This window comes from Vollenhovia emeryi, unplaced genomic scaffold, assembly GCF_000949405.1.
Source record: "Vollenhovia emeryi isolate VEMERY1.0 unplaced genomic scaffold, V.emery_V1.0 DF939218.1, whole genome shotgun sequence".
Classification (NCBI taxonomy): domain Eukaryota; kingdom Metazoa; phylum Arthropoda; class Insecta; order Hymenoptera; family Formicidae; genus Vollenhovia; species Vollenhovia emeryi.
The window spans coordinates 270,173-284,303 of NW_011967148.1; the positions used below are offsets into that span (position 1 = coordinate 270,173).

A 14,131-nucleotide genomic window follows, 5' to 3' on the forward strand; every position below is an offset into this window, starting at 1 on the left:
GCCACCGTCGAACTACCCCCGCAGTTCGATTGGAGACACCGGCCGGTACCGACGGCCGTCGCGACGCTCCGCGACGCGTGTGTGCGTTCGTCCGTGTGCGTCCCCCGTTCGCGTTGAGGTGGAGAGGTAAAAAGGGAGTGCAAAGAGGAGAAAGCCCCGGCTGCGGCGAGAGGAGGCCGCGTCGTGCGACAGGTACGGGGAAAAAACCGCCGGAGGTTTCCGCCGGCGCGGTGCGCGAGGCGACGCGACGCGAGGCGTCGCGACGCGAAAACGTCCACGGGGGTCGACGCGGCGCGGGGGCCGCCGCCGCCGCCGACGCTGCCGCTGCCGCCGCCGCCGCGAGAAGCGTACGGGAAAACCGGGGGTTCGGCGGAGTCTCGGCGGCCGCGTCCGGATTCGCGCGGCGTCGCGGCGACGCGGCGCGCAGCGCGGACTGCCTTTCCCCGAGGCGAAGGGCAACCCTCGCGGAAGCGACGCTTTTTCTCTTATTGATTCGCGCGCCCTTCGGCCCGCGGCGCGCGATCGCTCGATAAGCTGCGTGTGTCCGCGAGCGAGCGTGCACGCACGCACGCACGCACCGCAGACGCGTACTCGCTCGAGCGAGCGCGCGAACGGATGACTCCGGGGCCTCCTATCGATCAAAAACCTGTCACGTATGACTCTCGACTCGGGTTAATCGGCCCTACCGCGAGGGCGTAGATTACCGCTTCGCTCGAGGTCGGCTTGCTTGTTGCTCGTGCGCCACGGACTGCTGCGCCGCACGGCCGATCTTTCTCGGAGGGACGAATTTCACGCTCGGCCGTGTAGATTATTCGGTAATCGTTAGCGGACGCTACACGCTACCGTTGCGGCATTAAATGTGCCGACCCGCGGAAAAGTAATGTTTCAATTTAACGGGCTTTCCGTCAATCCCGCAAGCTCCGATTGCGTGTCGAGCAAATTTTCCGCCGCGGATCGATAGTTTTTTTTTTTAATCGCGCGAAGGGAATCCTCGACTACAAAACGCCCCTTCGGTCGGAATTTCCGTCAACTGGGGGTTGAAGAACTGATCGATCGGTATCACTTTTGTCACTGTTATATCGGTTTCAATGCGATCTCGCCGACTGTTCCGGAACGTTACCTTCCAGTCTTTACCGAGGATTAACAATTTCTTAGTGCGAGCAGTGATTTAACATGCGCGAGTGATTTGCGTCGTTGCTGCGGGCACGATTTCGATATTACGCGGACAATTGGGAAATTTAGGGTCCGCGAACTCGCTGTAATCGAGCTGTGATGCGGAGCAGCTTTAAGCCGCGTATCGAATGATACTGAACGTTAGTTTGTTAAGGGTTAAAATCTGTTTGTGTTATACCGAGCCGCCGGGTAATGGCACAATAGCGCAACTTGATTCTCCCTTTGTCACATTGTATTTTACCGCGTTCCGAAACGTATCGCGCGAAAAAAGCTCCCCCCCCCCGAAATTTTCGACAAGCTGTGTTGGCGGAAACGCTGAATTATTAAGAGCCGCGGTAGAGCTGCCAGTCGCTCCCGCATGCCTCACGCCTAATTATTGAACTTACGTGTTGAACGGCAGTATATTAATATTATATATTGCAAAACGTTTAAATTGATTATATTCGATGCCGCGCGGCGCGCGCTTCTCGCGAAACGTACGAAGAGTCGCTCGAGTGTGAGAGGAAATATAATTAAAACCGATCGCGAGGAGGTATGTTAAGATAGCGGGATTAAAATACGATAATTGACGTGTAACTCAATTTAATGTAGCTCACTTTCAAGGAGATTCTAGATTGCAGCATACGAACGCGTCGAATTTCTTCCCCGTGGAAACAAATGTTAATTCGCGCCGGAGAAAGCCCTTTAATTATTGATTGTCATATTTAATTATCGCGACGACTTTTGTTATATTCCACGTTTAAGCTTGCAATATTCGACGCTTGATTATTAAATATGATATTAGTCTGCGGCAGAAAATTGTCGATTTAATTTCGCACGTTATTTTGTAGTTTATGTAAAGTCTACATGTACATAGCATACACGTATATAGCGTCGGACATTAAATTATATATAAATTTGCGATTGCTAATTTAGCCTGTCATAGTTTGTTACAGATAAAGATACATGCTGGTAATACAATGCAGAGTAAACCATTAATAAATTTTCATCAATCAATCAATAAAATGTAATAATAATAAAAGCAAGAAAGAGAGAGAGGGGGGGAGCAACCTATGTGCTGCAAGATATAATTTGTTCAATGCACAATTGACAAATATTTGTCAAGTATACAAAAGAAATTAAATTACATTGCTATGCTAAGTATGTTATATTTTAAACTTTGTTAAAAAAAACATACGCGAGTTTAGTTTTCTGCAAAACGTATAGGTACGCCAGAGTAACATTTTTCTGTCGGCAATTTGTTAAATTGATTTACTTCTCTGGGCGGCGGATATTTTCGTGAAATTTTCTATTACTCGCAAACGGGATGGCAAACGGTTGGTTCAGTAATCAAACCGCATTTTTCAAACGTTTATACCAATACTTCTAATACGCCGCTCAACGTACGTGGCTTTCGCAGCCGCACAAGTTGGCGCGAAATTTAACTCAACTTATTTTTACGTCTCGTATTATCTCGACGAGGTAATCGATTCAATTGAGTCGATTCGACGAGATTAGGAGACGAGCCGCAAATTTTTCGCGCGTCCCCCTCGTAGAGTTAAAACATCTCCTTACCGCGGTCGCGGTTGTTGAAGAAAGATTCGACGTTTTTTTTTCTCAAGAGTTAGCAGTGAAAAAATTGAATTCCCAACGACATACTTGAGAGGAAGACGACACGTAAAATATGAGTCGCATCCGATATCCGCGAGACATCGGGTCGTAATGCGATAGATGTAAACCCGATGCGTTTTGCCCGTCGACTGTCGTGCAGCTTACATCGCGCTACCCGGGGATGGAAATTTCGGCCACGAGGCTCTGCCCGGGTAATCTTATCTGCCGCAACTTCGTGACACCAGCCGGTGACTTAAGCCGAAACGTCAACTATCGGCCACGACAGTCGATATCGAGGCTTCGCGTTTACCTCGATCCTCGTCGAAATCTCCGATGCGGCCCGGCCGATACAAGCGACGGATCGATCCCTTTAACTTCCCTGAGAATTTTATGAGCCCGCGACGGTCTCCGCGGGCACTTTTTTTTTAAACTTTAATCACTCGAGTTTATTTCGCGAGTCCCGAAAGTAACGCGCTTCCATCGAGAGGATACGTGAGAGACCTTTCGTTTTCCTTTCAATTGTTAAATTACGGGGAGCTCTTTCTAATCGAGATAAAACGTTCCGCGGTAAAAGGGGGCAGAAAAATTTAAACAAGGAGCGAATAACGGCGATGTTATTCGCCATTTAGCAAATTTATCGCTTCAAACTAGCTATCCAAATTGACATAGTCGATGAGACGAGGTTTACGCGCGATATTAACTTATCTCGTACGTTGTTTCGCGTAACGAAGTCACGTGCTCCGACAATACCTCGAAAATTTAATTTTAACCACGGTGTACGGTTGACTTTTTTCCCCGGCAGCTGCGTACTCGGACGCGGCAGCGGCGCGGCGTCTTGCATATTCACGTAACGTTTGCATCTGGCGGCGCCAAAGCCCGCGACGCGAGCCCCGGCGATAAGCTAAAAACCTAATTCTAAGGGCGTTAATTCGGCTCTCGCGGCAATTCGCCTTGCATTGTCCGCCGTGCGAACATCTTCCCGGGTTCATAAGTCGATGAAGAATCTGCTCTCTAAAAGTCAATCAGTGGGTTATCACTGAAAACAGTGAATATTCAGTGATAATGCACCGATTGACTTTTAGAGAGTGGTTGAAATCAAGTTGAGACCATGTGCAAATCGATACTCGAGTTGATATTTACAAGATTTCATGATGTCTAGAAAATTTTCTGTAGATGTCCGCGATCTGGTCATATTTCAATTGATGTCATACCGAAGTCGAATCAACATCTCCATCGACTCGACTTCGATATGACATCTACCAGATATCAACTAAGTCATCAATAATTGTTCGACACCGACGCGATATCTTCTTTACATCAAATTGATATATGTATACATCTAATGGTTGTCGACTGTACGTACGTCGATGAGATATCGACAAGGAATTATGCGGATCTCCTTACGAGATCAATGAAGAATCTAGTCGTCGTCGAGTCAAACGGTCCTAAAAATCGCGATCGATACCGATTTCATCCCTCGTGAACCCGGGCCGCCGGGGTCGGCCGCGTCTCGGGAGTTCTTGCGCCGGGACGCGCCGATTGTACCCTCTGTCTCTACGCTCCGCGAATTTCGAAAACGGGGAAAAGGAGAGAAAAAAAGAGAGAAAGAGAGCGCGAGTCGGAGATAGAGACCGAGAGCGAGGCGAAAACAACTCCCTTTGTGCGAGCCCGCGGGAAATATGCATGCCCGCATTGATATGCATACGGTGTCAAGTAAATTTGCATCGGGTATCGTGCGAAAATAGAGACCTATCATTTGCCATGATATAACGAGAATAGTAAACGCCGCGGATACTTTGTTACGTACACGCCATTTGCAACTGAATCGACCTGCGTCGATTCACTTTTGCGGAACTACGAACGGTACTCGCGATCGTCGTCGCGCCGGCCGGCTGAATTCATCTTTTACAAGACGCTAGCATTATTACAAGCTTCTACAATCTTCTAGCGACATCCTCTTCTCCTTCCCTCAGCACCGAAACTTTCGCGCCGGGCTTGACATCGTACGTTTAATCGACGCTTTGCTCTTGCAAAAATTCTTGCAAGGCTGCGTTGATCGTATGCGTAATTACTTAGTAAAATATTCAAGGCGTAGCGCCGGTTTGAAATTTAACGAAAATCATCCTGACGACTCGTACACCCTTTTCGTCGGGATGTGGATTCTTTTCTGTTTCACTTATTGGCTCTTTGGTTCATTTGGTTCACAGAGGAGATCAGCGGGGTTCATGTGATCGGTTGTCGCAGCATCGGTTTACCGCGTTGTGACGAGTGTCTCGGACCGGTGCGTCTCGAATCGCCTGGTGCTAGTAGTCGCGAGTAATTAGTGAGTCGGCAGATCGAGAGATAGAGAGAGAGAGAGAGAAAGAGAGTGTCTCGCGTGTGCTGCGTAGTGATCGACAGGTTCCGCTGGAGCATGCGACAGTAAGGACTTATCGACCCCAGCGACGTGCATGTTTATCGCTGGACAATGGCTGGACTACGCCACGTCTGCCGGCTCTTCGTCATCTTGGGATACCTGTCGGTCGTTCCGGTGCTCGCCCAGAACCCCGTGGAGGAGAAGACCACCTTCGAGGCTGCTTTCCAAGGTGAGCCGTTTTTATTCGCCTCCTCCCTCCCCCCAACCTTCTTTGGATTTATAGACTCCCCGGTAACTTACGTAAGTGGTATGATATACCGATCTAACTTTTGTTTTACGGTCGATATTAGCTGCAAAAAGGAGCCGCGGGCTCGTCTCGTGCGGGCGCGAGATTGATACCACAATATTCTTAACCCGAAAAAGTTCTAATACATAATCGCTCCGTTATTTTAGCGATAAAGTTCACGTTTATGAATACACTAAAATATAATGTATTATGTATAATAACGTATCGCAGTGTGTGTCTTGTATGATGAAAGTTCATCTATTTTACAATTTAACGGCTGTGTTGGCACCTGAAAGAATGGAATCGTTTAATATCTACAAAAATAACACGTAACGTTTTCGCCTTTCGTTAGTACAACTCTTATTTCTAGCAGCTATTTTCTTGATCAAGCTATCTCTAAATAATCACGTCCGTTGCAGTTATAAGTTTACAAAATTACTTTGCATCCTGACAAGACAATAAAATAAAAGATGATAATATTATAACTTCGTTCTAGAAAGAGTGAAAAATTGACCGCATCTTGGCTAGAAACGTATTTCTGTCCGAATTGAATAAATTTTAGGTAATATTTTTTTCCTGAAATATTGCACAATACGAAGTTATTGAATTTCCTGTATTGAAAATGAGAAGGTATACGTAACGTAATATACGTGGCCGACTACTGTAGAATTAAAAATGTACAGGAAATCGAAGAATTTTCATGCGCATTCATTGCTGGCTAACAATGAGCTTGAAAACTAAATGTACAATATAATAGAGTTATTCATTTTGTAACGCAATTGACTTCACAACGCGACGCTAATAAACTATTTACATTAACGGGGAAAAATATTTCAGGGCCATTTAGTATGGAAGAAAATATGACATCAGAAAATGCGGCTTCTCATTTGTGAAGTTTCAAATCTACAAAATCCCCACTTCCGGTGATTATTTTCTCATGAATACTAGATAGATGCTAAATAAATTTAAATTTTGTGCTTCAACGCAATCTTTTTCCATGTTAAGATAGTTTAGACTACATTAAAGGGAAAAAGGATGTACCAAGATATTGCAGCGCTTATCCTTTCAACGATTTTTTAAATGACTTTTTAAACTAATTTGAATTCGATTACATCTTATTGCAATCATTCAGACATCAATAAGTTTCAATTATAGAATAATCCGTAAAAAATAAAATATTGTTATTAAACTGAACTTTTGCCGTGGAAACCACGTAATACAATTTTAAAATAAAAGAGAGAGAAAGATAAATTATTTTTAAAACGCGTAATTAATTTCTTTTAATGACATAACAACATTAATATATATCAATACATTTATTTTATTTGTCACAATTGAATTGCATTAATACAAAGATTAAATATTATATCGTAACACACACATAACTACAAAGTAATCGAAAAAATTGATAAATTTGTTTCTAAATATATTTTAGTTCAGTTAAACAAAAATATTTTATTTTTTATAGAGATTATTCTATAATATAAATATATATTTGTCTATATAAATTAAAATATGTTGTACTTTTTCTAAAAAAGAATTGATAAAAAATGATAAGTTGACCTTAGATGTATTCCAAGTATTTCAGTAAATCTTTGATAAAGATTTAAATGGAAAAGTTTCAATTAAGACGAGAATAAAAAAAGTTAAGTTTATTTTATAGCGAACGACGACTTGTGATGTACTTTTTTGTTGTAGCCCAGAGCTTACAGAAGTTTGGTGACAATTCATCGTTTATATAAATCGCAGATTCAACTTTTTATTACTTTTTTCTACTTTGTCGTTGCATGTACCTTCGAGATAGTGCTCTATTTTCGAAAATTGCGCTGGGAGATGGAAAATAGGTGGAAAAGATAAGATGGAAAAATGTGCATCCGTCATTTTCGCTCCTACTTTGTAACTAGCTTAAATTAGCGATCTCGAAGGTGCCACGTTGAATAATTGAATTTGTTTTTAAAATACATTCCGTATCGAAAATCCATATCCATTTGGTAAAAAGTTAACGGCAACGTCTCTCGACCACTCACGGCGGAAAAAGTTTGTACCGCGGAGAAGCGGCGCGGCGTTTTTTCATTATTTCGAAAAAAACCTCCGCCGGTTTACGCCCATTCGCGGCGCTGGTTGTTCTTAATGAAGCGGACGGATAATTTTTGAAAAATTACCGCGCGGCGACTGAATTCCACCTCGTGCGACGAGCTGAAATTCGCGCGAGCGGCCGGGCGAGAGACGCGGAATGGGAAAAAAAAGGGTCGAGCCAGCGAAATATTTTGCGCCAGTCAGTGAAATATCTGTCGGTTGCCGGCGCGCGACTATATCCAGTTAATTGTAGCCTTCGTATCGATCCTCTCGAGAATGCGAGAGCGCCGCGGGATCGAGCCGCGCGATAATGCTCGCAATTTCCAAGCTGCCGCGCGCAAACACTTTCGACCGCTTAACGACGGCCGGAGCTTTTGTTTTCGCACCGTCCGCGTGTGCATTTGAATATTCAAAACATCCCGAGAATGCGCTAATGCCCTTCTGCCTACGTGTCAATATGTATGCGCCTATTTGTTTGGTCCGCCCAAAATCCTGGATAACGCTAATCGCGTTAGCGCGCGATCAACGGCACACGTTTAATATGCTTGCACTTCCAATTAGCGCGACTTTGACGGCCGCTTTGTCGCACGCAAATATTGTCGCTCACTTTATCGCGTGTAGCGCAATAAATGGGGAAATAAGGAAGATAATGTTGTCCGTTGAGTACAATGAATCGCGATTACAACGTTGCCATTATATTTGCGATAATCCGTGTCTAGACTCGCTTAACGTAAGCGGCGCGACCTTTTAAGAAGCTGCGAAACGCGCGGATTAATTAAAACGTTAATTAATCGAACGGCGAAAAACGTTCGTCGAGACGCCTCGCGCGGGGTATTGTAATCGCGCAGTGTATACCCCGCGATGTCGCCGCGACATGAAACGTGTTGATTCGCCAGTAAAAACAACGCCGCCGTCGGACTACGGGCGTTTAAATTGAATTATATGTGACCTGTTGAAATGAATTGAATTCCAGCGAGGCCGGCGTTATTCCGCGCGGAACTATTCGGCGGATTCGCGGCGGTCGCGCAAGTATTTATGCAACATTTACGATCGATTAATGCGCGGAGCCGCCACGGAGAATCGATACACCCGGACCCGCCAAAAGCCATTAGAGCTTTATATTTCCGCCATTTTCTCCGACCGAGCGCTGGCCGGCACGCCGTATTGTCGCGGCGAGCCCCGACCTCTCCATCTCGACTGCCAATATTCACGGCGGCAATAACGCGAATAATGTCGGCCGATTTTTCATCGCGAATGAATCGCGGGCGCGGCGTCAATGCGCCGCTGCGCGAAACAAGATGACTTTCATTTATTTCTCATGGCAATCAGCGAGCGTATTTCATACCGAATGAAACTGATAATTATGCATGAGCGAGCCTGTATAAATGACCTCTCGACGCGGACCTACATATAAAACAATTTCGAAAACGTAAACGGGCAATTGTGAACGTTGATTTTCAGCTTTCCACTCTTTTCACGCTTAGATGCCCACGAGTGTTTCTGGTGAATTCGCACGATTTTCTTTTCAAATAATCAACGATTTACTACGACACTTTGCGACGTTCAACAATTACTTGACTAGAAAAATTAGAACATTAATATACTATCTATTTCTCATTTACATATTATTTATTAAGGTAGTTCTTTCCCAACTATTCTAGTCAAAATGAGACTTGGTCAATAAAGTTCAATAGACGATGAATTCTTTTATATTAAATTCAAGAACAGATTTTTAAACACTTTCGCTTCTCTTAGAATATTAAAGATCGATAAAATAAAAAAGAGTTATAGAAAATAAAATAGTATTCTGTATTACGTAGTGTTAGCAGAGCGTTGATCGTGCGGGAACGTCGCATTTCATCGTGAATGCGATAAATCGTGAAAATATATTTTAATTATCATAATGGAAAATCAGTTACGATATAGAGGGCGTTTTGTTAAAAAAAAGTGTTAAAGCAGAAGCAAAAACGTAAAGAAAATTTTTCTTTGGATTTATCATACTCTAATATCGCACGGTCAGCGTCGTTGAAATTTCAACATACACTTCTTCAAACATTCAGCTGCTTTTGCTCGATTTTTTGTTTCAATCCTTATTATAGATTTTTTGCTATTGACAAATGCATGTCCAAGTGTTTCGGATTTTATACCTCAGCAACTAATGGCGATAAGCGAAATGTTAAAAATAGTTAATTTTAAGTGATTATATCTCGAAAACAATAGGGTAAATCAAACCTAAATTAGTACTGCTAAAAATCTGTAACTTCATCATTTTTCACCTAACTACCTTAAGCTGTTAGGAAATTTTTGTCACAAAATAATCCACACTAATTCTTGTACAGTGATGGACAGAATTGCGACACATTTTCTTAGTGAGTTTAGGAACGTGCATTTAGATCCAGGATTACCTTCTTCTTCTCCGAGGAATAATTTATTCGATGGTCTTTCCGAAACCATATTGAGCGTTACCGTTCTATTTCTCGAGCAAAATTGTCCTCAGAGAAAATGTTTCGGAACGTAAACCTGAATCTAAATGCGCATTCCTAAACTCACTTCAAAAAAAAGTGCCGCAACTGTTCTGTCCACCACTGCACAATGGTGGACAGAATGGATGCGACACTTTTTTTTTTAAGTGAGTTTAGGAACGTGCGTTTAGATCAAGGGTTATCTTCTTCTCCAAGGAATATTTTATTCGATAGCCATTTCGAAACCATTTTGAGTGAGTCCGTTCTATTTCTCGAGCAAAATTGTCCTCAGAGAGAATGTTTTGGAACGTAAATCTGAATCTAAATGCGCATTTCTAAACTCACTTTAAAAAAAGTGTCGCAACCGTTCTGTCCATCACTGCACAGTGGTGGACAGAATGGTTGCGACACTTTTTTTTATCAGTGTAGGAATACGCAGAGTTACGTTCCAAAATCTTCGTCTCCGAGGAATATTTTACTCGATGGTCATTCCGTAATTTTGAGTTTTCAATCTATTTCTCAAGTAAAATTTTCCTCAAAGAAAATGTCTTGAAACGTAAACCTGAATCTAAATGTGCAATTCTAAACTCATTTAAAAAAAAGGCTCGCGACTACTCTGTCCATCACTGTACAGTAATAGGTGCAACATCTTTTTTAAAATGAGTGTAGGAACGCGCATTTAGATTCAGGGTTACGTTCCAAAATCTTCTTCTCCGAGGAATATTCTACTCGATGGTCAGTCCAAAAATATGAGTTTTTGATCTATTTCTCAAATTGTCCTCGGAGAAAATGTTTCGGAACGTAAACCTGAATCGAAATACACGTTCCTAAACTCTTTAAAAAAACAGTGTCGCAACCGTTCTGTCCATCACTGTACATATAATTACCGATATCTGTCCGTTGCAAGGCTAAAATTGGCCATTTAATTGCTGGTATACATTTAGATACATCCAGAAAGTTGATGCAATTTAAATAAAACTGCTAATGAGCACTCAAAGAAGATACGTCCGCGTTTATAATGTAAATTTACCGTATTATTGAATTTTCTAAATTTACATACGAGACGCGCGAATATCGCGTATCGCGGCCACTAATAACTCGCATAATGTACAACTAATAGCAATACGTATTTACACCGCGAAACGTTTACAGTCCGTCGTCTCGTCCGCGGTCGTTAAACAAAGTCGCGTGCATTTTGCATGGATATTCGTGCATGATTTCCCGCACGTAGCCGCAATTCTCAGAAAGCTCGTTCCACCGTTCGCCCGCGCCTAAAGGGCATCAAACGCCCTACGATATTAATCGCCCGCTACCCATTAGCAAATGGGGCCCTGCGCGTGGGTTTCGCTCGCGCAAAGGGAAGCGCGCACGCGAGTCATTAACATTAACGCGCCCTTTCTGCGTCGTTAACGCAGCGCCGCAATTCTCCACGCGTAAACTGTTTCGCGCGCGCTATTGTTTAATAGGCATTTCCGAGGCATTAAAAGTCATGCCGGGAGATTTAAGTGCGCGATAACGCCGACGTACGCCGATTGAAAGCGCGCGCGTGCCCGCAACGAAAGAGCGATGGGTAATAAGTGGGCCAATTTTCTCATAACTCGAAGATTGGCCGATTAAAAAGCGATCCGTGCTCCCGACGACTGACGGCGATTAAAGCTTCAGAGAGAATAATCGAACCTTGCGTCGGACGGAAAATTCCACGACCGCGAATAGTGACTTGTTAAAATTTATACGGCACAGTGGCATTTCTAGGACAGAAGCGCTGCGTCTGACAGGACATAAGCAATTAAATCTGTCAATCTTGTGTCAATTATTAAATAAACGAAAGATTGCACTTTAAGCGATACTTCGTCACACTATATTTACACATGACAAGTTTCTGTATCGAGTCTCCACCAAGCTTTTCTCTTTCGTCTCTTTGAAAATATTTATTTCGTAACCTTGATTATTAATTGCCATCAAGATTTTTATTTATTAACGGGTTTTATTTATTAACCGGATGCAACGTGTGCAGCGCGGATTTAATCGTTAATTAAGTATTTAATCAATTTTGCCGTGAAAGAGGATGAACTAAAATCCTTCACCTGCTTTCTGTGCACATTAATTGATAACACATTTATACATATGCTGATAAATTATGGAATATATCACAGCGCGTCCAACGTACTCATCTTATTTGTTTACGTTTTGAAAATCAGCTTATTCGATTAATGAAGCAAAATTTTATCCCCGTTCGAGAATAATTCGCACAGTAAGATTCAATAATTTTCAATAATTTTCAGTTCGACATTCTCATTTACACCGTCAGGCAAATCGCGTTTAGACAATTACACATTTTGTATCTCTGTAACTGGTTTCAAATTATAAAGAGGATATATGTCTTGCGTAAGAAATCGATCATCGCCATTTACGAAATAGAATATGTGTGTAAAACAGACAACTGTTATTTCGGATAAATTCATATTTTATTACGCGTATAGTATTTTTTCTTTTTATATTATTTTATTGAATAGTATAGTATAACGATTAATGTAGAGCAAAGGGAGAAGTAGATAAACCTGCGATTTATCGTTTAAAATGTATCATTCGACGGGGGGATTAAAATAATTTATTTACTGAGAATCTGATGATACTATTTGTCGTTATTTCGCGATGTTATATGACATCGTACTTTTTCATTTTTCCCGGCTATTCATTTTGTAATTCCCAGTCACGCATATTGGTTGATAAATATACGATACAAACAATGCTCTACTACATAATATTCGGCGAGAGTAAAAAATAAAACGATAAAGACTGACGAGTAAAAAGGTAGAAAACGCGGGTAAAAAATAATCCGCGGAAAATAAATATTGGACGATCGTGGAGGGTGGGTCTTGATTTCTAAATACCTGGGTGCACAGTGTTGGACAGAATGGTGGCGACACTTTTTTCAAATGAGTTTAGGAACGTGCATTTATAGATTCAGGGTTACGTTCCAAAATCCTCTCGAGTAAAATTTTCCTCGTAGAAAATGTTTTGGGACATAAACCTAAAATGCGCGTTCTTAAACTCATTTAAAAAAGGCGTTGCAACTATTATTGTACAATAATGGACAGAGTGGTCGCGACGCTTTTTTTTTAATGAGTTTAGGATTGCACATTTAGATTCAGGTTTACGTTCCAAGACATTTTCTCTGAGAAAAATTTGCTCGAGGAATAGAACGGAGACGCTCAAAATGGCATCGGAATGGCAGTCGAATAAAATATTCCTCGAAAAAGAAGAAGGTAATCCTGGATCTAAATGCGCGTTCCTACACGCATTTAAAAAAAAGGTGTTGCAACTATTACTGTACGTTGATTAACATAGTGGTTGTGGCCCTTTTTTTAAAATGAGTTTAGGAATGCACATGTTGATTCAGGTTCACGTTTCCAAAACATTTTCTCTGAGGAAAATTTTACTTGAGAAATAGATTTGAAACTCATATTTTCGAAATGACCATCGCGTAAAATATTTCTTGGAGAAGAAGATTTCGGAACGTAACCCTGAATCTAAATGCGCGTTCCTACACTCATTAAAAAAAGATGTTGCAACTATTACTGTACAGTAATGGGCAGAACGGTTGCAACATTTTTTTTTAAAGTGAGTTTAGGAATGTGCATTTAGATTCAGGTTTACGTTCCGAGACATTTTCTCTGAGGAAAATTTTGCTCGAGAAATAGAACGGAAACGCTCAAAATGGTTTCGGAATGGCCTTCGAATAAAATATTCCTCGGAGAAGAAGAAGATAATCCTGGATCTAAATGCGCGTTCTTAAACTCATTTAAAAAAGGTGTTGCAATCATTCTGTCCATCACTGTATATATCAACCGATCTCTTCCGCAAGATCGTGTCTCGATTTTACGCAATTTTCGGTTTTTCTGTTTAAACATTCATTTAGGACCAGAATGAGCGTTTAAACGGAATGACCGGAAATTGTGTGAAATCGAGATACTACCTTGCGAAAGAGATCAGTCGATACGATGTATCCTTTCGACAGCTGCTCATTTCAGTGATAGAACGGCGTCATTTGCGAGTGTCACAACGGCCACTACACTCGGAGTATACGTTACCGATTATACCTGTCTACAAGTGTTCGAGTATTCGCGGCACACGGGCGATTATACATGTCATGGCATTGCAGGCGATGTAGCGACGTCGCTTTGCGTC

The 14,131-nt window shown here is 42.2% G+C and overlaps 1 protein-coding gene across 1 annotated transcript in view; it reads left to right on the top strand.

Annotated features, from left to right (window-relative positions):
• Positions 1–29: 29 nt before the first annotated feature.
• LOC105560894 (pikachurin) overlaps positions 30–14,131 on the top strand; it is a 126,055-nt gene continuing 111,953 nt past the window's right edge. Inside the window, exons 1-2 of the mRNA XM_012010396.1 lie at positions 30–192; positions 4,971–5,348. Coding sequence (XP_011865786.1) covers positions 5,231–5,348 — 118 coding nt within the window. The 5' untranslated portion in view covers positions 30–192; positions 4,971–5,230. The remainder of the gene's footprint in view (positions 193–4,970; positions 5,349–14,131) is intronic.